Here is a 23,178-nt window from a genome sequence, read left to right as displayed (position 1 = left end):
TAGTATCATTTAACACTGAAGTGTATGGAACAAGTTATATTCCAAATTGAACTGAAAAGATGTTCTTCCCCCAAAGTTACACCCAAAACCCTCTACAGAGGTCTGAAATCAATACACAAGGTACACACACGTTAATCTTCTAAAAAATGACTGATGTTGGTCATGTGCAGAGTCCAGAATTTCAAACAACTTCAAAACTGCAGATCATAACAGACATGCACACACGTCTTGAGTCTGAGAGGCTCACCTTCATTTTTGTCAGCATCCAACAAATTCTGGAATTCTGTGTGGAAAATTTCCAAGTGTTTTTCAATGAGCACTTGCTCACACTTCCTGGCCAGTTCATCCTGTGTGCTTTCATGAAGGTAGACCTGGACTCTCCGCTGTTCCTCGAGCAGACGGGCCTCTGCCTGCAGGAATTCATTCAAGTGAATGGTCTGGATTCCTTCTTAAAGAATTGTTCCATGAATAATGGCAAATTCAACTCACAAACCTGCTCTAATAAATTAAGAGAAAAGGGAAGGGGTCCTTTGATTCTGGGTGAATGCCAACCATATTTAAGTGGTCACAATTTTCTCTGTAATATATTTCTACCTCCAGCTCCTTTTAAATGACTTATCAAGGTTATCATTGTTAGCAGTTCAAATGTGTTTATGTCAGCTTTCTTCCTTCAGATATGTGGCATTTCACCTTTTGGGGGCAGTATCCTTACTCGACTCTTTTGAGAAACCTGCGATCCTCCCTCATACACAGACACCATGTTCAGGACCCCTGCTTCCCCTGAAAGCTGCTTGAAGTCAAGAGTCACATGAATATATTTCCTGAAATGACCACATGGAAATCACTATTAGTAATCAGACTTTTAAAAAATTAAAAACAAAACAAACGACCAGCATGGCCTTCTCTTGCCAATTGCTGAGTACATGCCCCTATAACTTTTGGATTATTTATGCATCTCAAGTTCTTACAATTCCCCTCAAGGAAGAGAGGAAAACAAAGATGTAATTTAACAGAGCAGCAAAATAAAAAGAAGTCCATATATTTTACAAAGTATTACCAGAAATGTGTGTGGCGTAAAGTATCACTAAGGAACCACTAAATTATCAAAGCAAGGACAAAATTTCAATGATAATCTCAAATTATTCAGGTGATCTGAATAAAAGAGAAAAACTATCTGGTATTGTAAAAGTGCTGTACTTTCTAAAATGATTTTAAACTTGGTATAATTTTGGAGAAATCTAGAAAAATTCAACTGGAAGAATAAACACCCAAGAGCCAAGAAAACAAAAGTAAAATGCAGGCAGGATTTATGCTGTCAAGAATTACTAACAATGGGACAATTATTTAAACAACAGAAGTTAGAACCTTATTACACATTCCAAATAGTGAAATGTGAACAACAAAATAAACTTGGGAATTATCTGTAGTATACATCAACATGTCAATGTCCTTAATACAGAATGATCTCTGAAAAATCAGTTAAGTATTATCAAATAAAAAATGTGAAAGGAATTTATAAAAGAAGAAATATAAAAAACCTAAAGTTTCTCGTAAGAGGGAACGAAAGTATAGCATATTTGGGTAATGGAATACTATTAACCAGTCAAATAAATAAATATAAAACATGTTAATGTAACAAGTGTGTGTGTGTGTGTGTGTGTGTGCGTGCGTGTGAGAAACAAGTTACACAAAAACCTACAGAATTATTCCAATTTGGTTTTATTTAAAGATTTTATTTATTTGAGAGAGAGAAGGAGAGAGAGAGCATGAGAGGGGGGAGGGTAGAGGGAGAAGCAGGCTCCCCAATGAACAAGGAGCCCGATGCGGAACTCGATCCCGGGACTCCAGGATCATGACCTGAGCCGAAGGCAGTCGCCTAACCAACTGAGCCACCCAGGCGCCCCACCAATTTGGTTTAATATACATACTTAGTAAGTGTCCTAAGCTTGAAGGTTTATGTTATGTTTACGTATTTTCCAAAAAGCCTACAACTAATGTATATATTTTTTCTGATTATGAAGTTATTGTGAATAAATTTTTAAAAAGATTTATTTGTCAGAGAGAGAAAGAACACAAGCAGGGGGAGCAGCAGGCAGGGGGAGCAGCAGGCAGGGGGAGAAGCAGGCTCCTTGCCTCATTCCGTGGCCCTGGGATCATGACCTGAGGCGAAGGCAGACACTTAACTGACTGAGCCACCCAGGCGTCCCAACAATAGCAGATCTTTATGTGCTTTAAGTCAGAAGTTCTAAGTTAAGCACATAGTGCTTCGGATCTAAAATTTCCCCAAGCCTGTTGTTACCTCAAGAATGCAAGCTGATGTAGTAGAGGACGTGCAAACTGAAAAGCACCACTTTTCCTCTCTGAAGTTATACGTGATCACCTCGGGCAGCAAAAACTCAACTGTCATAAACACTGCTTTCTCCTAAAACTTTTACCCCTTCCCAGATGAAAGATAAGGCTTTGGTGGCACTGCTGACTCCCTCTCTGGGGGAGCACCATGGCTTCCCAACCCCTGTAGGGCAGAGGGTAGCAGCATTCTACTGCAGTACCCTTCCTGCAGGGCCAAGAGGGAAGGGAAGAGTAAACTGGCATCTAAGTGATTCCAAAAACACTCAAGAACAGAGGGTCCTCAGTGATAGCTGATTTTATAGATAAAGAAACCAAGGTATGAGGTGTTGCATCATTAGGTTTTAGGAAGGACAGCCATTTACACTCTTCGTGGATTCTCAGTCAAGTAGGCTCTTGATCATCGCTGTCCGGTAATTATCGTAGAATACCAGGGTCAAATCAAATTCAAAATGACTCAAGAAAATCAAGCAATTAAAGACTGTCCCTATTAATTCTATTAGGATTGGTTTACAGTGAAAACAAAACAAAAAACAGACCACAAAAGGTAAGCAAATTAATGAAGTACTGTATATTTTATTTTTAAAGTTTGTGTGGATGAGAGACATTAGTAACCTAGAATAGTAAACAAATCTTTTGTAGCTCACATTAGCCTCAATCACATGAGATAGCAGGATAGGTTCAAAACCCTAATGTGGCTTAGGGTCGTTCATTCATCAAAGCCATCCCTATTGCAGAGAAGCCAGAGATTCTCAAATGTTTCCACAAAAATATCCCTGGACATCACAGAAAAGGGAATGTAGACCCCCAGGGAATTTGCACATCTAGCCCAAACCGGCAGCTAAAAGCAGAATACTTGTCAAAGGCTCATTCTTTATCTCCAATTTGTTCATGAGTTTTATATTCTATTTCCTGACATAATGTTTTAATATAATGCCTGCTCCAGTCATTATATAAAATGTGCCCCCTTTACCTTGTGGTTTCGCATATTCTCAGACATCTACTGGAGGTTGTGAATCATGTAAGCCTGTACTACCAAACACAACGCGCTTGCTCTTTGCCCAGCACCAAATGCATATATTACAAAATTGTTATTCCCACTTTACAGTTGAGGGAATGGAGGACCAGAAGGGTTAAGGCCAACTCCCCAGTAAATGGCTGAGCAGGGATTTAAAACTAGACTTGTAGCCTAAGGCTACAGGCAAGAGACCTGTTCACATGGTTAACTTCCAATTTTGTGCTTACAGATTCCCTGCTGGATTCTCCGAATTATGGACTTCCAGAAGGTGACAGAAGTCATGTTGGGTAAGATCCAAGTGGATCTGGGCCAAACCATTAACCCTGCTAGAGAGGAATCCTCTGTAAGAGCACCAGGACGCAGGAAGGCAGGGTCACACTGGGTTGGAAACATCTAGACCACGGTAAGTATTTGCTTCTCAAGCAGCCTTTGGTTCCAGGTCTGACTGAAAAACCCTATCTGCCTGCTTTGGGAGTGCTCACATAGCCCTGGTCTCACACAGACGACGGGAACTGAGACCCCACAGATGTGCGCCCTGACAAAAGACCCCACCCTTAAGAGCATCACCATACGCAGGAGAGTTCAAGCAGAGATGTGGGCATGAAAACCGCGCTGCCAAGCTAACACGTGAAATAGGCAGTATGCTCGGGGTCAGCACACACAAAAGCTCATTTAACCCACAGACATACACAAAGAACTGCTACTATTTCCAAGTTTAAGACTTCTGAAGACTTCCATTTTTGTTAGGCTTTGAGATCTCAGAAATTTGTTAGTCAAGGACTTTCAACTTCAAACTTCTAAGTCCCACTTATAAGCATGATCTCCTATGGGAAAACGCAGCCAGAACATCACACACAAACGGGGTGGGACGCATGTGCTCAGAGGTCCTGGTGCTCCTAGGGGGCTGACTTGCTAACTGCCCATCTCGGCACGTGGATATGTGGCTCCATACTCACTCCCTTCACTCTCCCCATGAAGAGAGAAGGCAGGCAAGGCAGAGATCAGACACAGTTAGCTCAGCCTCCCCGGAAATCCCGTACATCTTGGCCAGGGGTCAGCAAATGAGAGCCTACAGGCCACCTCCTGCCTGTGGGTAAAATTTCACTGGAACACAGCGACACCCATTTGTTTGGATGTTGCCATGGCTGCTGCAGCAGAGACCACAGACAGCAAGTGCGAAGTCAAAGAGTTGCTCCCTGACCCTTCCCGGAATGGTTTGCTGGTTCCTACCCTTGGTCACTCCACACTGTGACAATCCAGGATACCTACCTGTCTTCCCAAGAAAGAGAACCAAAAAAACCACTTCCCTGTAACATCGCTTAGCAAAGAACTGATGATCCATCTCAGATTCTGTTGTTTCAGAAGGACCTCCTCTGCTAGCAACTGGAAAGCTGTACTGGAGATTGTCAGAGAATATTTCAGACGGAGAAAAGCAAACAGCTAAAGTTTGCCAATCTAGGAATCGTTGTTTCTCACTGACACAGGACTGCGGCTCCCCTCAGATGTACACAGACACGCTGGGAGACGGCTCAGACCTGGGAAGTCGCACGGCTAGGACAGTTCCGCCCTCAGAGCAGCAGAGAGAACACTGAGCCGTGATTCTCAGATGAATTTATAAAAGCTGCCTGGGGCACCGGGAGAAGCGTATGCACCTGCCTGGACGCTACAGGACAACACGGCCTGAGAAATGACCTGTGCAAAAGCTGCCTACGTGAAAAAGAAGAATTCACTGGAGCAGCAGTAACTGTTTTAACTTCAGTCTACTCCAGGTACCATAGTTAAGCTTACCTTTTTCATATACTCAGTAACTGGGTTCTGCTGCAAGAATTCAGTGCTCTCCCTGGTATAGAATCTCTCTGTGTCAGCCAAAAACTGAGATTCAAAGGACTCTTTATACACTGTCAGCGTAGGGCCCTTGGCAAATGCATCGTCTTCATTCAGCCCCAATTCCACTAGAAATAAATAGGAACTATATTTCAATTACCCCAGTTTTTGTTATATTTTACACAATATACCTAGGTGTGTAGCATTCAGTTTACTTTTAAAAGGTAAATGGACAATGATAAGGCCTAAGGTAAATCTGTTATTCACTGGTATTCAAGTACACTGTTTCAGTGAAAGAAAAGACACAGAATCCAAGACATGAAAACAAGTAATTCTGACCCATGGCCAAGCATGCTTCAGAGTTATCATGCAGTTCATTTAAAAAATGCTTATATTTCTAAAAGCTTAAAAATAATAAACATGACATTTTATTTTTAATTGAAGTATAACTGACAAACAGCCTCCTGGTTTCGGGGGTCCATCACAGCGATCTGGTATTTGTGTACATTACAAGACGGTCCCCACAGTTAAGTCGAGTCCCCATCTGTCCCTTAAAGAGTTATTACGATATTACTGCCTCCATTCCCAACGCTACACCTTATCCCCCCATGACTTATTTTATAACTAGAAGTTTATAGCTCCTAATCCCCTTCAACAATTTCACCTGCTCCCTAAAAATGACTAAATTTAAACTTTCAGAGAAATACGATGCCACCTAAGTTTTTAAAACACTGCATTAGCTTATTGGTTTCTCAATCTCAATTTTTCAAGCTGATAGAAACTTCTTTATCATCCATTAATGACACTCTTATCTTATTACATATACCATAACTCAATATGAGACCAGAAGATAATTCAAATGTCTAATTCCTCAAAATTCCCCTAAGGTACAAAGATCAAACAATTTTTATGATGAGTAAAATCAAACAGAACCACATTAACTTAAAGAGAATTCCGAGTGCCCCTGTAAATGCAAACAATATTCTTAAATCTACTAAAATATCTGTAAATGAATCTACTAAATATCTGCTAAGCAGATACTTAGTACTACTAAATCTACTAAAATATCTGTAATGAATCCATCAGAACACTGTTACAATTGTCATTTGATATAAAAACTCTGAATAAATTAAAGGGAAACTGTTTACCGTAAGACTGTACAACTCCACTTATCAGTCTTGTATTGATGGTTTCACCGTTTCTTTCCTTTTCAATTAGTTTTAAAACAGCATTCGTTACCTTTAGGAAGGATAAGGAAAAAAAAGGTAGGTCACAGACTACAGTATGCGTATTACTACACATCTCTCAGACTGAGCTCATCAGACAATGCAAGATGAGAGATACTCGAAGGACATTCTAAAGGAAGGGGAGACAAGGCCCAAGGAACAAATCTGTGAGGGGTTTTGAAAGGAAAACATGCACACACTCACACAAGTTGGTACCTGTTTATTCAGTGGCCTGAACAGACAATCTCTCCAAGTCACCAATGCAAGCTGGATGAAAAGAAAAAGGAGAAGCATAAGATGTCTATTCTTTTACTACGTTTTTCTACGATTGAAGTCATAGGAATCAGCCTGAATCTCATTGATCAATATTCCTAGATTATAACTGGGTAACAATCTATCATCATGATGAAATGAGAGAGACACTCCTGAGTTAACAACTTCAGGAAGTATCAGAGTACAGATGTTTGTTAGCTCACATTTTAATAATTAGGATAAAAAGAAAATCTGGATTTTTAGGAGAAAATACACATCAGCTTACAGGACAACAGGGGATTCAACCTCTAACACTATTCCCTGGCCCAAACTTAATTTCTGACCTAACACACTTAATGAAGATAATTCCATTTATCATAGTTTCCTAATACCCCATAAAATAAGTAACAGACAATAAAAAACTAGCAAGTTCTGTATCTTAATTGTGGTAACTTATGTTGCATGGATGCATACAACTGTAAATGCACCAAAATGGACACTTTACTTAGATGCAGTTTATTATACATGAATTACTCAGATTTCCCCTTTTACTTGTATTCATGTGTGTGTGGGGGGGTTCTCTGATACATTTTAAGAAGTTTTTAAAACTTCCCACAGAGGTAATACCAGAAAATCACTCTAAAAATGTCCCCCACAAGAGAAATGTTATAATTCCTTCATGATTTTTAAGCTGTTTGTTAAGAGAGGTACTTCTCAGAGTAAAATTCAAATTTATAACAATTCAGTACTCAGTACAAACGGCTGAGGAACTCACTTAAACATAAATGCTTTCAGTCTTATCTTCCCCAAATTTAACCACAGATAGAGCTGGGTTTATGTAAGATCTATATTTCAGAAAAGATTATAATGTAATTTAATTTATATAATGAACTGAGTGATATCTCTACCACAGAAAAAAAGACAGCATGAAAGCAGTATTTAAGAGAAAACTATTTTTTAATTTATTACTTAAATTTTTAATTCCAGGACAGTTAACAGAGTTATATTGGTTTCAGGTGTGCCAACAATTCTACGTATCACTCACGGCTCCTCACAGTGAGTGTACGTCTTAACCCCCATCCCTTATTTTCCCTGGCTCCCCCCCTACCTCCCCTCTGGTAACCATCAGCTTGGCCTCTGTAGCTAGAAGTCTGTGCCCCCAACCCCGGCCCCAGGCAAATAACTTTAGTAACCTTGTTTCAAACTTTATTCCCAGGTTTCTTCAGCCTAATTAGCTGCAAAGAATGAATTGTGTATAAGCAAAAACTGAAAAGAGCTGCAGTGTCCAACGGGCTTGGGCACTCTAAAAATATTAGAGATCTAGATTTTATCAGATCCGTGAACAAAATTTTAAAAAGCAGTCATAATATAAAATAGCAGCTCCCAGTAACTTCTTCAAGTTTCATCTTCTTCAGAAGTTGACTCAATTCAATTTGCCTCATTCTTGGAAGCTTCATCAAAATTCTCCACAAAATCTGGAACTTCATCATCGTCATCCTCTCCGGTAGCAAGTGGTGCTTTTCCGTCCACAGACGGTGTGGGCAGAGCTTCGGCCGGTCTTCGTCAACTAGTCAAGACTGCACCAAGTTGGTTTAAGATCCTGGGTAGCACTTCTGTCAGCCGCTTTGTCCCAGCATGGCCTGGAATGGTGAAAGTGTTCCCTGCCAGCGATGCCTGAACTTTGGGGCGCCTACAGGGGATCACTGTTCCTTGGTTTGTGAACATACTCACTTCTTCAATACCAGAGATATTGTTTACCCCTAACTTCTTGAAGGAGAACTGAAGTTTTTTTATCACCTGCCGTAGCCGTTCTATGAACCACCTTCTTCTTTTGGCGAGCAGTTCCTTTCCCACCAATGCGCACTTGTGCTTGCAGTTCGGTGAGTTTCTCCTGGTTCGTGATAGTTTCTATCATCTTGTTGGAGCGGAAATGGGACCGTGCGGGGGAATAGGGTTGGCGCTCAGGGGGTCTTGGTGGGACCAGCTGAGATTAGGTGGACACACACGGGGACACAAGGTGGCAGCTCAAAAGTCTGGTGTTTGGTTTGTCTCTTTTTCTTGGTTTGTTTGTTTCTGAAGTTCCGCACATGAGCGAGATCATATGGTGTTTTCTTTCTCTGACTGACTTATTTTGCTTAGCATAATACTCTTCAGATCCATCTGTTGTTGCCAATGGCAAGATTTCATTCTAAGAGAAAACTATTTTTAATAAAGTATGAACAATACATACTCGGGTAATATTAGCATAAAGATAAGATTTCAGAATTAGAAACCATGATATCCAAAAAGATGCTGGAAAGGGAGAGTCTCATTTTTCTGAAGAAATGCAACCCTGGGGCAATTGTTTAGAAAATACATTCTCCCTGTGCAAATTCTCTGTCGCTGTCCGTTCTCGACTCTTCAGACTTCTTTCATGCAGGACTGAGGCAGGAGGGAAAATGCGATGCCATGGCCATGAACTTCTAGTAAAGACATTCTACTCCTTCAAAAATAGCTTTTTTCCAAACATTTTTCTAAATTAAAACAGCCTTAGACAGCTCTACTTTGACTCTGGATAATTTGTCACTTTGAAGAAGAAAGGAAGAAGAGCTGGCAAGGTAAGAAAGAAGGGCCAATGGTACACCAGAGTGAGTTCAGAGGAAGAGAGTCAGGGAAAAAAATCTCGCTCAATCACTTTAATGTATCAATAATGAAATTAATTTATGTTCTCTAGTGGACATGAAAGCAAAACAACTTTCTATAATTAAAAAAGGAAGAAAGAATTATCAGGAAAAAAGTAAAACATTTCTTGACAAATCATCCCCACCTTCTGGAACTTCTGGAAAATACAATGAGAGATCACTGTGCCCAACTGTCCCACTGTGTCAACTCATACTTGAACTTTAAACGAATTCATCAGGTTCACTGGAAGAGCACACAGAGGAAATTCTGTTTCTAGACAGGGATATTAATCAGCCTCTGCTAAAATGTATGGCTGCATATTATATTTCCAAATGGTAACTACAGGATTTAAGGATGTAGAAAGTATGACTTTTCAAAGTAAATAAAAAAATAAAAGCAGTCGAATCTTGAGGTATACTTGTACTTCTATTTTAACTGTTCTTGAATACAGCACACAAAACGTTAAGTTATAATGGTTTTTAGGGGTCTATGATGTTATTGTGGGGTACACGCGGTGTTTTAGGTCAAGGTGGCATCCAAGAGGAAATCAACCCAAATCACGCGGATTTGCGCACTGACAACTTTCAATCTCAAGGAAGCATTTGTAAGTGGAAAAGAAAAGGGCAAGTGCAAAAGGCTCAAACCAAAACACTAAATCTAGGAAGTTTTGTGAAAACTATACAACCAAGTACCTTTATGAAGTAACAGTGTGGCACAGAAACTGAACTATATAAATGATAAGAGTCTGTCACGCATCTATGATGTTTTTCTTTTATTAAATTTGCAAATAGTAAAGCAGTAAAGTACTGCTATTACACCAACGTTCTTGGATATGGAGAGAATCTCATTACGCAGAACTTGACATTTTCCCCACCACCGGTTCCAGAAGAGTACAGTGTGTGCACCTGACAGCCCGTTCCGTGCTCAGGTCCTCCCCTTCACTGCATTATGACATCAGCACTCCCACGTGACTGCACATCAGACCCAGCTCGAGGGCTTGCCACCACACACTGCTGGGTCCCAGTCATCTGCATTTCTAACACCTTCCCAGGGGTCCAAGATGTGGCGGGTTTGGGTACCACACTTTGGAAACCTATGGGCTTAGAACAAGCTTCTTCCCTGACTGAAGAAACATATTAATGAAGATGATTTAATCACCCAAACTTTATCTTTTCAAAAATCTATTTTCATGGGGTCTAAAAGAACCTCTCAATTTTGTCACATTATTTTGTAAAGTGAGAGGGAGGACATCTCATGGCACAGTCCTCTCCTTGAACAATTTCCCAAACCACAAGACCCTGAGGGCTGATCCGTGAGGCCTGGGTCTCAGGCCAGGGGCTGCATTTGCCAGACACGGCCAGCGTGTGGGATGTCCAACGCTAAAACTGGGACAGTTCCAGGCTCAACTGGATGGCTGTGAAATAACTGCAGAAGAGACTTGCTATCAGTCAGTGCAGAATGTGGAGGTTGTATTTTAGAACTCCGGTTTATTCATCCTTCCCCTTTCCTGCCACAAGATACTTAAGGGTCATTTACTGATAAATTAAAGCAAAAGAAATTAGCCTACTCTTCTGAAAATAGCTTCATATTTACCTAGATTCCTCTACTGACAGGATGAGGTATCACTAAGAAAATACACATGTGAAAAGTGGTTAAAAAATATATCTTACAGAATAGATCTCATAGATTCCTTTTCGTCCCTCGTCACATTCACGGCGAACCCAATGTCTGTTGAGGTAGGCACAAATTCCATTCAGCACTTTGCTGGAAAATCGATAATCCTCCCATTGTTGAGTGTAGAACTTCAGTACACTCTCATCCATCAAATCTTCTCCGTCCTACAAACGAGTTAACTCAAGCTTTAAGGACTAATCACATGATAAAGATAAAAATTAAAACAAATCTACTGCATTAAAATACATTGATGTGTTTGGTTTTAGATGAGCTTTTTATTTTGTACACAAAAACATACTCATTAATACCAATTCTCATCGGACTATAGCTTGTGAGAATCAGACTAAAGAGAGAATTTTAATAAAAATTTTTTCAAACTGCAACTTTTTCACGGTGGTATTAAATATGCACATACAATCATACAAAGAACCTGGAACTTTTATTTATTTATTTATTTTTAAAGAACCTTGAACTGTTAGAATAAGAGTAATTCGTTTTTATTAACAAAAAAGGAATTACCTCAAAATCATCCCTATTTTTGATATTTTCTATTAAAAACTAAAATGTCCTATGACCACAGGGCCAATGCTATTCGACTTTTTAATGCATCTTTTTAATTCATTAAGTGTATCTAAAAATGATAAATGTATAGTTTTTGTGGTAATCTGTTACATTTCTGTACAAATAAAGTATAATGGTACAATATTCCTTCTTCTTTAACAAGACCTCAAGGGGAAAATGTGCATTCATCAAAATTATTTTTACCAAGATTTCCACAACTTAAACCACAAATTTTTATGTGAAGGACCAACTTGACATTTTTTTCCTCAGGTGTTAACGACATCCACAAAGCAAAGCCTATCCTTTAAAAACTGCAGGTTCCACTGCAGTGTCCCTGATAGATCCTGTGGCAGAAAAGCACTAGATGTGAAGCTAAGGGAGGCAGCCCACCAGGAACTAAGACAAGCTGCCCCCTTCGCTCACCTCCAAGTCTTCAACCAGAGTAAGAAGCGAAGTTCCACAAATATGTGGTACACAAGTGATCCAGCAAGCCGCGTGAAAACCTGACCATATCTTGATACAACCACATTTTTGTTCATTTAATTTAAATAAGGAATGAACTATAAAATGTAAAGCTAAGCCACTCTGGATTATGGTACATGACCTTTTTTTAAAAAAATGCAAAGATATCACTGATACAGCACGGCTACCAATACTTTCATACAGCACCAAATGCTACTGTTCCTCGCTTTAATGCTGAAGAATAATTAATTCCAGTGTTCACTTTACAAAGTGTTATGAATAAACATAAGGACACAGTGGGTTCTGCAAAACATTTAGAAACACTGTTTAGGGAACATGAAAATTTTAGTCACAATTTGTGGTCAATCAACTATGGTCTGTTAGAATGATATTAAGTTTCCAATTACCTTGTAAAATACATTAAGAAAACAATTTTGAAGCATGCTGGAATTTTTGCCTATTATCTGTGTAAAGAAAAAGTCTTTAAAGGATATACACAGAGGACAGACTTCCCAGGGTAGAAGGTACAGATGTCTTCACTCACTCTATGTGATATGGGTAGCACGGGATGAAGGAGCCACTTGCCCATCCTGTGGCTGGACGGAAGGCATCACACTGCCTTTGTTACCGAGGTGGGAGAAGGCAGAAGATGAAGGGGAAAAACTCCATCACTGCCCGAGCCACGGCTCGGAGCAGGAGGAACCCATACTTGAAGGCCAGGGATGTTCGTAGAGAAACCCATCCTAGCCAAGGGCACGATTTCATTGTCGTTCTGAAATATACTACATGACCATGTGTAAAAGGCAAGGTCACACTGGAAAAACGCGATTTCCAAAGGTTAGATAACCTCATGATCATTTATACATTTGTATACAGAACATCATACTGGGTTCAATATACAACATCGGTATTCATAATTATACGCTTGAAATAAAAAGATTCATCAATTTCTAACAACCAAATACAAAATGGTTAATAATTTAAGGAAACTACTACTATGGTATAGCTATCAAAAACTTCTCATTAAATTAAAAAAGAGAAAAGGGCTTATGAAAGTTTCATCTTCACAACAGGTAAAAGACTAAGCAATAGCAAAATATCTTCACGCACACATCAATGCCGGAACAAATGAACGCATAACAGTGAGAGATTTAGCATTCAGTCAAGTTAGAATCATCATTTCACTACTACTTTTTAACATTCTTTTTTTTTACTGAATGTTAGCTTTAATACTTTTTAACATTCTATTATAAATGGTCAGCATATGTGTTAAACATCTTACCTTAAGAAGATTTGTCAAGTAATTCTTCAAAAATTCTTTAAGCCGTTTGTATAATTCCAAGCCAACAAACTGAGCTCCCCCAGGCGTCTGTCCCTTTTTCGATTTGGAAGGAGGGACGCCAGCCCCTCGGGCTTGGTTTGACTGGTGAACACTCGTGCAGTAGTTATAAACATGACTTGGAGAAAAGTTAAGGAAATCAACATGCATCATCAATGTCAACAGTGATTAATACGGACACATTTTTAAAGAAAATATATTCATACCAATATTTCCACTCTATCAACAAAAATCTGTTAAGACTAGAGTGGAAAAAAGATTCCATTCAACACAATAAAGCTGGAGTCAACTGAACCCTGGAAAAGCTTGTCTGCAGGCCCAGGGAGCAGCCTGCTGAGAACGATGGAACGTTCTGAGGAAGGTCGCCTAAGAAACACAGGACCTCCTAAGATCATGTCATGTGACTGACCTTGTGGGATATTGTCCTCAGAGTGTATCAGAAGGCATGAGAAGAACTGGTGACTGGTACAAAGGTTCCAAATGAGAGAAAAAAGCAATCACTTCCTTCAAGAAAAACAAAAAGCTATACCATAGTCTATTATGATGCTTAGCTGTATTTCTAGCATACATTATAAATATCAAAATAACTAAAACTTTATTTTAAAATTTTTTTTAAAGATTCTTATTTTTATTTATTTGAGAGAGAGAGAATGAGAGATTAGAGAGCACGAGAGGGAAGAGGGTCAGAGGGAGAAGCAGACTCCCTGCTGAGCAGGGAGGCCGATGCGGGACTCAATCCTGGGACTCCAGGATCGTGACCTGAGCCGAAGGCAGTCGCTTAACCAAGTGAGCCACCCAGGCACCCTATTTTAAAATTATTTATAAATGAATTTAAAGCTACACTTTGCAGATGAAGGGCAAAAAGCAGAAGAAATGGCAACGCAAGCGAGCTCTTATTACCACAGAAAGTCACGGGTGTGTAAAACCGACCAATCACAAACAGCAGGGCTCAGCGCATGGCTAAGACGGCTGGAGATGCGTGGGAGATGCGGGAGTCCCAGAAGACACAGAGAGAAAGACAGCAGCTGTGGGGGCTGCCGCGCACGGGAGACAGGGCGGCTAACGCAGAGAACCACTCAGACTATTTATTTCAGTTTGCATGCAGTATTTCTGGGCTAAAGCTAACTGAAGGACAACACTGATTCAGAAAGAAAAATCCGTAAGACAAAATATTCTGGCCTATTTGTTTCAAGTCGGTGGGTAAAAAGACAGGAGATTTCAAAAAATATTCCATACTCCAAAATACATCACAAATGGATTAAGAATTAAAATATACAAACCGAAACCATAAAACAAAGAAAATACACACAGACATTTTCCTGATCTAAGGTTGGGGAAGGGTTTTCTTGGCAAAGTCGTCAAAGCACTTAATTCGAAATTTTGAAAATATTTCAGGAAAAGATATCTTCAATGAGTTACTATCTTTAAGCAATTAAAGTAATTAAAAACAATGTGAAAAAGTTAACCTCCACAGGAACATGGGCAGAGTGTCCCAAGAGAAAATCCCAAAGCTGAAAGAAATACCTATTAATGGCCAAAAGTCTGAAAAAAAAAAAAAACCCCAAAAACTTTAACCTCAGCAGTAATCAAAGAACTATGCCTTAAAACAATGAATCATTTTATTAAATGTTTCAAATGTACAAGAATGGCAGATTTTAACACACGGTGGACTCTCATAAACTCACGATCCAGTCTGGACAAATCTCATATTCCCACGCTTGTCTCATTCCACCTCAACTTTTTAGGAAATTAAATAGAGAACAGATTTTGCAAGAGACCTGCTTAGTACTCCTCCCTAATGCCACTCCTCCTTCCCCTTTCCCTGGGGGCAAAGAGCCCCATGATTTGGTGCATAGCATTCCTGTGAATGTCTCCACAGCTTGCTGTGAAACTATGCACAAAAGTACTATTCCGTCTGTACTCAAACGTTGGATACAGTACAGATCTACAAGAAATTATCCATCTTCCTGTCGACGGACCCTACCAATGATCACTTGGTGGGTTCCAACTTGGGGCATTTACAAACAAAGCTGCAGAGAAGAGTACTAGCAAGTTCCCTCACATACGTGTTTGAGTTTCTCACAGTACAGAACTGGCAGGTGACAGAAGAGGGCCACCATGCACTTGATGACACCTTATCGGATGTGCACGAGTCACTGGGCAGCCAACAGCGGTGCATGCATTTCATTGCCTACATCCGAATCATGGCTTGTCATGGTTTTTATCAGCATTTGTCTGATTACAGGGAGACTAAGCAGCTTGGGAATTTATCATTTTCATTTTCTCTCCCGTATATTCTCTGTCCTATCCTTCATAATCTTTTCAAAAACAGAGTTTGCTCAGACATTGATGATGAGAGCATAACATGATACAGTCACTTTGGAAAAATTTACACAAATGGTGGTAGACACATGGAGAATACTACTCAGCGGTTTAAAAAATGAACTGCTGATACATCTATCACAAATCAGTCTTAAAAACATGTCGCAGGGAAAAAGCCAGATATGTATGGTCCCATTCATAGGAGGTTTTCAACAGGCAAAACTCATCTATTGATAGAAATGAGGAGTGATTCCTGAGTGATTTCTTCTTCCTTGGAGGGCGAAGACTGACCATCAGGGGCTCCAGGGAACTCTCTATATGTTGAGTAGGATACTGTTTATCTGGGCGTATATAACTGTCAAAAAATTCAAACTATCCCCTTAAGATCTCTGCACTTTGCAGTAGGTGAATTTTGCCTGAAAAACATCTTTAAAAATATAAGCACATAATAAGTATTACAGACTGACAAATACTGAGCTTTCTCTTTGACTTGGCAGTTTACTGTGAAAATCCCTGCTGTATCAATTATATTGTCCAGTTACTATCTTCTTGTAGTCGGCAGCCTTTTTTTTTTATGGAAACCACCATATAAAGAGAAATTCTTAATTTGTCATCATCAAATTTTCACAAATTTTCTCCTATGGCTTACACTTTGATTCTTAGGAAATCCTCTTCTCTGCTAAGTGCATTTTCTTCTACATCTGATTTTGCACTGAGGTTTCTTATCTACCTAAAGTAAAATTGTATATGAAGAAGAAATATAATTTTATATTTCTCTGCATGGATATGCAATGATTCACAAACCACGTATGACATGATCTATCCTTTCTCCACTCTAGGTATTGCTGCTTCTAGAAAACTGTCCGTTTCAGTGAAGTTTTCAAACTACACTGTCCAGTTGTCCAGTCTTCTCTTCTAAAAAACCTGTTCTGTGATGTATTTAAATATTTTTATGATTAATCGTGCAAAGAACCAGTTTAGGGTTTATTTTTCTGTTTTTTGTTCCTTTTTAAGGTACTTCTTTATATTATTCTCCAGAAAACCTTGTTTTGGTTTGTTAGGTTTGTAATCTTTGTTCTTTTTAATATAAGCATTTAAAACTACAGACTTTTTTCTTCACATCAACTGGTCTGATATGTATGGGTTTTCCTTACTGTTCAGTTGTATTTTCTCTTTTCCATTATTAGTTATCTTAAGAGTTATTTAGGATTTTTTAGATTTCCAAAGTGACTTTTTTTTAACCTTTTAAAAACCGCTTAATTTCATTTTAGTAAAATTAATCAGAGAATGTTATTTCTTTGACAGTTTCTTTAAAATGGGTTAAGACCTATAGCTGAATGTGATTTTCTTTACATGTGCTTGAAAAGAATGCCCATTCTCTAACTGTTGGATACAGGGAACCATTAGAGCAAGCTGGTCAATTCTGTTTTTCAAATCTTAGTGATCTGTTTATTAATTATTGAGAATTTTTTTATGGAAATCTCCCTAATTATAGATTTGCCAGTTTCTCCTATGTTTCTAAAATATCTGCCATGTATTTTGAGGCCGTTAACAAGTATATAAACTTTGAATAATATCACTGATTACTTGTTCTTTTTATCACTAGGAGGTAACTGTGTTTACTCTTCACAACAGTGCCTTAGAAAATCCACTGGATCAGATGTCAGTATGGTTACTCCTATCTGGTTAGAATTTACCTCAAATATATTTGTTCCACTTCTTTATTTGCAACTTTTACATCTCTGTGCCTTGGTGTGTCTATTGCAAACCACAGCAAAATGCACTCTTGGGAAAAAAATGTTGGGGGTCTGACAGTCTCTGATGGATAAGTTTGGTTTTATCATAAAACCAGAATATAAATATACTGTTACATACTGTTCTATACATTGCTATTTGGATTAATTTTTACCATCTTATTTTGTTTTTTTTTTGTTTGTACTTTTTGTTTTCTATTGGATTGATGGATTCCTTAATTCTGCTATAGTTTTTGCATCATTCTGGAGTTAATGCACTTTATTTGGTTATCTTGAAATTTGACATGAATACTTTGCCTTTCACCAGTTCTGGAAAATTCTCGGGTTGCCATCTCTTCAAATATTTCTGTTCCCATATTTTCTAATACACATATGTCAAACATTTTCATGTCACCTTCCATACCTCAATTCATGTCTTCAGTTCTGTTCCATCACTTTACCTTTGTCCAAACTTTCTAGTTTTTCTTGATTTTCCATCTAGTTAAGTGATTCTGAAAGAGTCTGTGTCAAATTTGCTGTTTACTTTTAAACATTTTATGTCTGTAGAATTTTCTGGTTTTTCCCCCTCCCCTAGTTTCTAGTTTCTTTTTAAAGTCTGTCTTAATTCTCCCGTCTTGTTCCTTTGTATTTTTCATTCTTTTTGTAACTGGTTTTCACATACTTAGAGGCACCCTCTAAAGATCCTTTTGTTCGACGTTCTTGGGACGCCCATTCTGCCGTTCATTCTATGTGACTTGTTCTCGTGGAATCTCTCCTCTGCTAACTTTAATTTCCCAGCTTGGGGAAATCCCCTCCAAAAGCTGGTAATACAGACTCAACCCCAAGGTAACATATTCTCCAGACAGACGTTCTCCACTCCCCTCACATCCAGAACTTGGCTCAAACTACTTTCTAGTTGCCTCCATGGCAGAGTGAGTCCATTACTTTTCCAGTTCACCTTGTCACTGAAGATTCCCATGGAAACAGCAGCTTTACCCCTCCTTGCCCCAATACAAGGCTTTGTCTCCCTTTTCTGTGTGGACTCTGTCGTCCACCCTCCGTCCCCGGCCGGCCCCCAAATCCTCATACAGCCACACAGAAGCTCCTAATTTTGACCTAGCACCCAGTTCTAGGTGTTTGGTTTCAAGGAGTTTTTCTATTTTTCCTTTCCTTCTTTCTTTCTTTCTTTTTTTTTTTTTTTTTAAGATTCCATCCTTTCACCTGACAGAGAGAGAGTCCGTGCGCGTGCACAAGCAGGGGGAGTGGCAGGCAGAAGGAGAGGGAGAAGCAGGCTCCTGGCTGAGCAGGGAGCCCGAAGTGGGGCTCGATCCCAGGACCCTGGGATCATGACCCGAGCTGAAGGCAGATGCTTAACTGACTGAGCCACCTAAATAGGCGTCCCTCCAAGAAATTTCTTCGGTTACCTTGTTCAGACTTTTTTCTAATTTTTTTTTTTTTAAGATTTTATTTATTTGACAGAGAGAGAGGGAACACAAGCAGGGGGAGTGGGAGAGGGAGAAGCAGGCTTTCCGCTGAGCAGAGAGCCCAATGTGGGGCTCGATCCCAGGACCCTGGGATCAGGACCTGAGCTGAAGGCAGATGCTTAACAACTGAGCCACCCAGGCGCCCCCAGACTGACTTCTATTTCACGGCAATATATGCATCTCCAGCTATTAAATTAACAAAGGTCTTAAAAAAAATTAAGCCCAATGACAGCTGAAGTGCAGAAAAATGGGAGCTTCAGAGCATACACAATTACGATTTTTCTGGAATAAAACTTGGAAATATTTGAAAGCCTTAAAGTGCATTCCTTTTGATACAGCAATTATACTCTTAAGCATTTATCATGGGGAAATTATCACAGAAGTATAAAAATACTCAGCTGGTAAACTATCACAGCATTGCTCACAATGGCAAAAACCTTGTAACAATCTACTTGGCAAACATAGGGAATTAGTTAAATAGACTGTTGGATTCACATGAGGATACAGTATGCAGCTTTTAACAATATCATAAAATATAGAGTGGTTATAAAAACTGCAATGTATTTACCAAATTTCATATAAGACACCAATCATAATATACCATTACTTTAAGTACCACTAAGAAAATGCTGTCCATTAAAATATGATATTCTTAGATGGAATTTTTATATTTAAAGATTAGCTGTTTAGACTTAAACAGATTTATCCTAACACTCTTTGTAAGTAAAGTTAAATGAATTGTTTGAGACATTCCTAAAAGGTTTCACACACTTTCACTCTGCTGAGTCTTTATGACCCTTGTTAAGGAGGTGTTTTCCACCTACCACCATCCTCTGGTCACTAAGCATGTCAGCACTGCCCAAGAGATGTCCACAGAGGAACCAAGGATTTCCTTCTCATCTGGCTCCCACCCATTTTGTAAGTTTTGGTCCTAAGCTTGCATGATATGTAAGTTTTTTTCAGGGGCGCCTGGGTGGCTCAGTTGGTTGACTGTCTGTCTTTGGCTTAGGTCATGATCCTGGGGTCCTGGGATCGAGCCTCATGTTGGGCTCCCAGCTCAGTGGGCAGTCTGCTTTTCCCTCTCTCCCACTTTGTGCTTTCTCCCCTCTCTCTCAAATAAATAAATAAAATAAAATAAAAATTCTTAAAAGGTTTTTTCAGGGCAGATTCTTCAGAAGGTCCATAATGGTTTGCTGACAGAACAGGGTGCAGCCAAGTCTGCAGGTGCAGGTAATGACCACTGTGTCATGACTGACATCTGACTAACTATGGTACCATGCCACCCACACGAGGATGCATTTGAAACCCGCACCCCCAAACCTAGAATCAATGAACTGTGGTACATTCACAGACCGATATTAAAATAAATAAATAGATAAAAAGACACCAATAAATGAAAGAGCAACTTAGAATAATAGCATCTTAGTCTGGTCCCTTTGGACATGGAAATAAAAGATGACGTATCTGTTCAGACTTTATTTTTTTTTAAGTTTTTATTTAAATAATCTCTCCACCCAATGTGGGGCCTGATCTCACAACCCTGTGATCAAGAGTCGCATGCTCTTCTAACTGAGCCAGCCAGGCATCTCTCTGGACTCTAACAGCTGTTCCTTCTGAAGAGCAGGCCTGGGGTTTAAAAAAACCTTTTAGGCACAGAATTCTTTCTTACTCACCAAGTACTCTTTCCAGAGGAAAGGCCAGTGCACTGAGAACACACTCTCTCCCCACCACTCCTTCCTCAGCCCCACCTCCTCAAAGAGGACCTGGACACAAGGCAAGGAACCCAGGCTTCACAGGACAAACCAAAAGGCACAACTGTAGTGGAAAGGAAACCTCTTAAAAGCTGTTTTAAAGTTTCTACCCTGAGTTAACTCCACATATGTTCCCAAATTAGGATGACCCTCCCCACTGCCCCGTCAGGCGTGGAAAGCAGTCAGCAGAGGCTAGGGATGGTAGTGGTTAGGCTCCTGCTTGCTAAAACTTGAGTTTTCTTCTAGCAACTTATATCTGAGTTAGAGAAGGAATGCAGAAAAAGTTATAATAAAAAGCAAGAGTGCTATGGTTCACCCTCCCCCACCCACAGTAGCAACCACTCTTAACTGTTTTTTTTTGATTTAGAGGGTGACTTATCTGGGCGGATATGTACATATCTTCAAATCATATGCCTGTAATGTTCTTTGACCAATCAACCTTTGCATAAGTACTGAAATCCTGCTGACAGAAAACATAGCTCAAGGCAACCCCCTACCTCTGATCCACCTTCAACCTGATACTCACATCACTGTGGAGCCTATATTAGTCGACATGGAAACTTTAAGTTATACTTTAAACGTTGGTTCTGCGGCTGGTACCAGTGTGTCTAACTGCATTTTGGGCAGAGAGCAACTACAAACTGGAAGAAATATAAAACCAACTGTCTGAAGACACCAGAGAACAACCAAAAGAAGTTTATACTGAAAGGTATTCTAGTCGTGGAAGAAGGCAATGGCATAATCCAATTTTGTTGATATAAACAAGTCAAAACAAAACAAGAAAGTAAGACCCACTCTCAAGAGGAGAGATCATCAAAGACCAATCTGGAGATGATCCAAATGTTGGAATTAGGAGACAATGTAGAGCACCCACAACAGCTATAATCAAGAAGGGGAAACATGTATATAACAAATGAACATTAACTGCAGTAAAAAATAGCAACTACAAAAAAAACTCTAGAACGGAATGTTATATTATCTAGAATAAATTATTTATTGGATGGGCTTGAGAGCAGAATGGCGATAAGACTCATGCAGAGACACCAACAAAAATGATCAATTCTGAAGAGAGATAGAAAATGAAAATAAACTGCTGAAAACCAAAGGGGAGAAAAAAATCTTGAAGGTTGACAGGGAAAAGTTACTTGTAACATACCAAAAAAGAATTCAAATTACCACTAAATTTTCACCAAAAACGAGAAAGGCCAGAAGACATAGTAACATCATCTTTAAATGTTGAAAGAAAGAAAAAAGAAATGCCTATGAATCCAAATTCTTTTTCCAGTAAAAACATGCTCCAAAAATGAAGGCGAAATAAAGGTGTTTTACGATAAAGTAAAACTAAGAGACTTCACATAGTACACACTTGCATTTCAGGGGGAAGAGAATACGACATGGAACCTTAGATCTTCAGAAAGGAATGAAAAGCATTAGAAACAGTAAATATCTGGTAAGTATAAAAGATTTTTTTTCTTAATTCTTTAAAATACAAAGGATGGTTTAAAACAAAAATTTATAATATTGTCTTGTGGGTTTTAAAGCATATGTAGATATAATAAAAAAGATGTAATTCTACAGTTACAAGGTTTCTACATTCTCTGACCTCCTACAATATTAACTCTATAGTTCACCCTTGAACGATGAGAGGGTTAAGGGTGCTGACCGTCCATGCAGTCAAAAATCCACATATAACTTCTGACTCCCCTCAAACGTAACTACTAACAGTCTAGTGTTGACGGGAAGCCTTACTGAAAACACAGTCAGTTAGCACACATTTTGCATATTACATGTATTATATGCTGTATTCTTAAGATAAGTAAGTTAGAGAAAAGAAAATCATAAAGAGAAATTACACTGAAATACCGTATTTATTGAAAAAAATCTGAGTGTAAGTTGACCCACACAGTGTAAACCCATGTTATTCAAGAGTCTACTGTGGTTAAAAATGAAAAAAAAAAAAGTATGTTGTAATCCCTAAAGCAGTAACACATACACACAACCTCAGAGGAAGAGCTAAAAACCCAACAGACACATTAAAATGCAATTCTAAGCAATTTCAAATAACCCAAAAGAAGGGAGGAAAGTAGGAACAAAGAACTTTTTTTAAAGAGCAGAAAAAAATAAAATGGTAGACCTAAAAATCAACCTATTAATGCTTAAAATAAATAGACTAAAACCTACAGTCAAAAGACAGGGATGACTGGAGGGGACAAAGAGCCAGAGCACTCTATATGCTGTTACCAGAGAAACAATTAAAGACACAGAGCGGTTGAAGTAAACAGATCGGAAAAAAGTTATCATGCAAACTCCAGGCATAAAAAGGCTAGAGACTGTAATAGTACCAGACTTCAAGGAAATACTAGCAGAGATAAGAGGGACATTTCATAATAATAAAAGGGTCAATTTATTGGAAAGATAATCATAAATGTGTATTCTCCTCACAGAACTTCAAAATACATGAAACAAAATTTGGTATAATACTTCCACCACAGCAGATTTCAAGCTACTAACGTGACATGACTGAG

At 39.0% G+C, this 23,178-nt stretch overlaps 1 protein-coding gene and 1 pseudogene across 6 annotated transcripts in view; both read right to left on the bottom strand.

Moving 5' to 3' along the window:
* Window positions 1-23,178, bottom strand: part of CUL1 (cullin 1) — a 101,968-nt gene that overhangs the window by 28,269 nt on the left and 50,521 nt on the right. For 5 of the 6 annotated variants that reach the window (XM_073899333.1, XM_025855004.2, XM_025855003.2 and 2 more), the window contains exons 3-8: window positions 13,307-13,481; window positions 10,998-11,165; window positions 6,631-6,681; window positions 6,337-6,427; window positions 5,153-5,316; window positions 248-410 (exon numbers count right to left, since the gene is read on the bottom strand). In XM_073899333.1, coding sequence (XP_073755434.1) covers window positions 248-410; window positions 5,153-5,316; window positions 6,337-6,427; window positions 6,631-6,681; window positions 10,998-11,165; window positions 13,307-13,481 — 812 coding nt within the window. Of the gene's footprint in view, window positions 1-247; window positions 411-5,152; window positions 5,317-6,336; window positions 6,428-6,630; window positions 6,682-10,997; window positions 11,166-12,568; window positions 12,708-13,306; window positions 13,482-23,178 lie in introns of those variants that run through there. The other variant, XM_025855005.2, reaches the window with a different exon arrangement.
* LOC141373826 (transcription factor BTF3 pseudogene) lies at window positions 7,865-8,829 on the bottom strand (annotated as a pseudogene).

Source organism: Callorhinus ursinus, unplaced genomic scaffold (genome assembly GCF_003265705.2).
Source record: "Callorhinus ursinus isolate GAN/ISIS: 27379988/994484 unplaced genomic scaffold, GSC_fseal_2.0 scaffold12, whole genome shotgun sequence".
NCBI lineage: Eukaryota > Metazoa > Chordata > Mammalia > Carnivora > Otariidae > Callorhinus > Callorhinus ursinus.
Note: the sequence above shows the minus strand (reverse complement) of the source record. Positions and strands in the feature narration are given on the sequence as shown.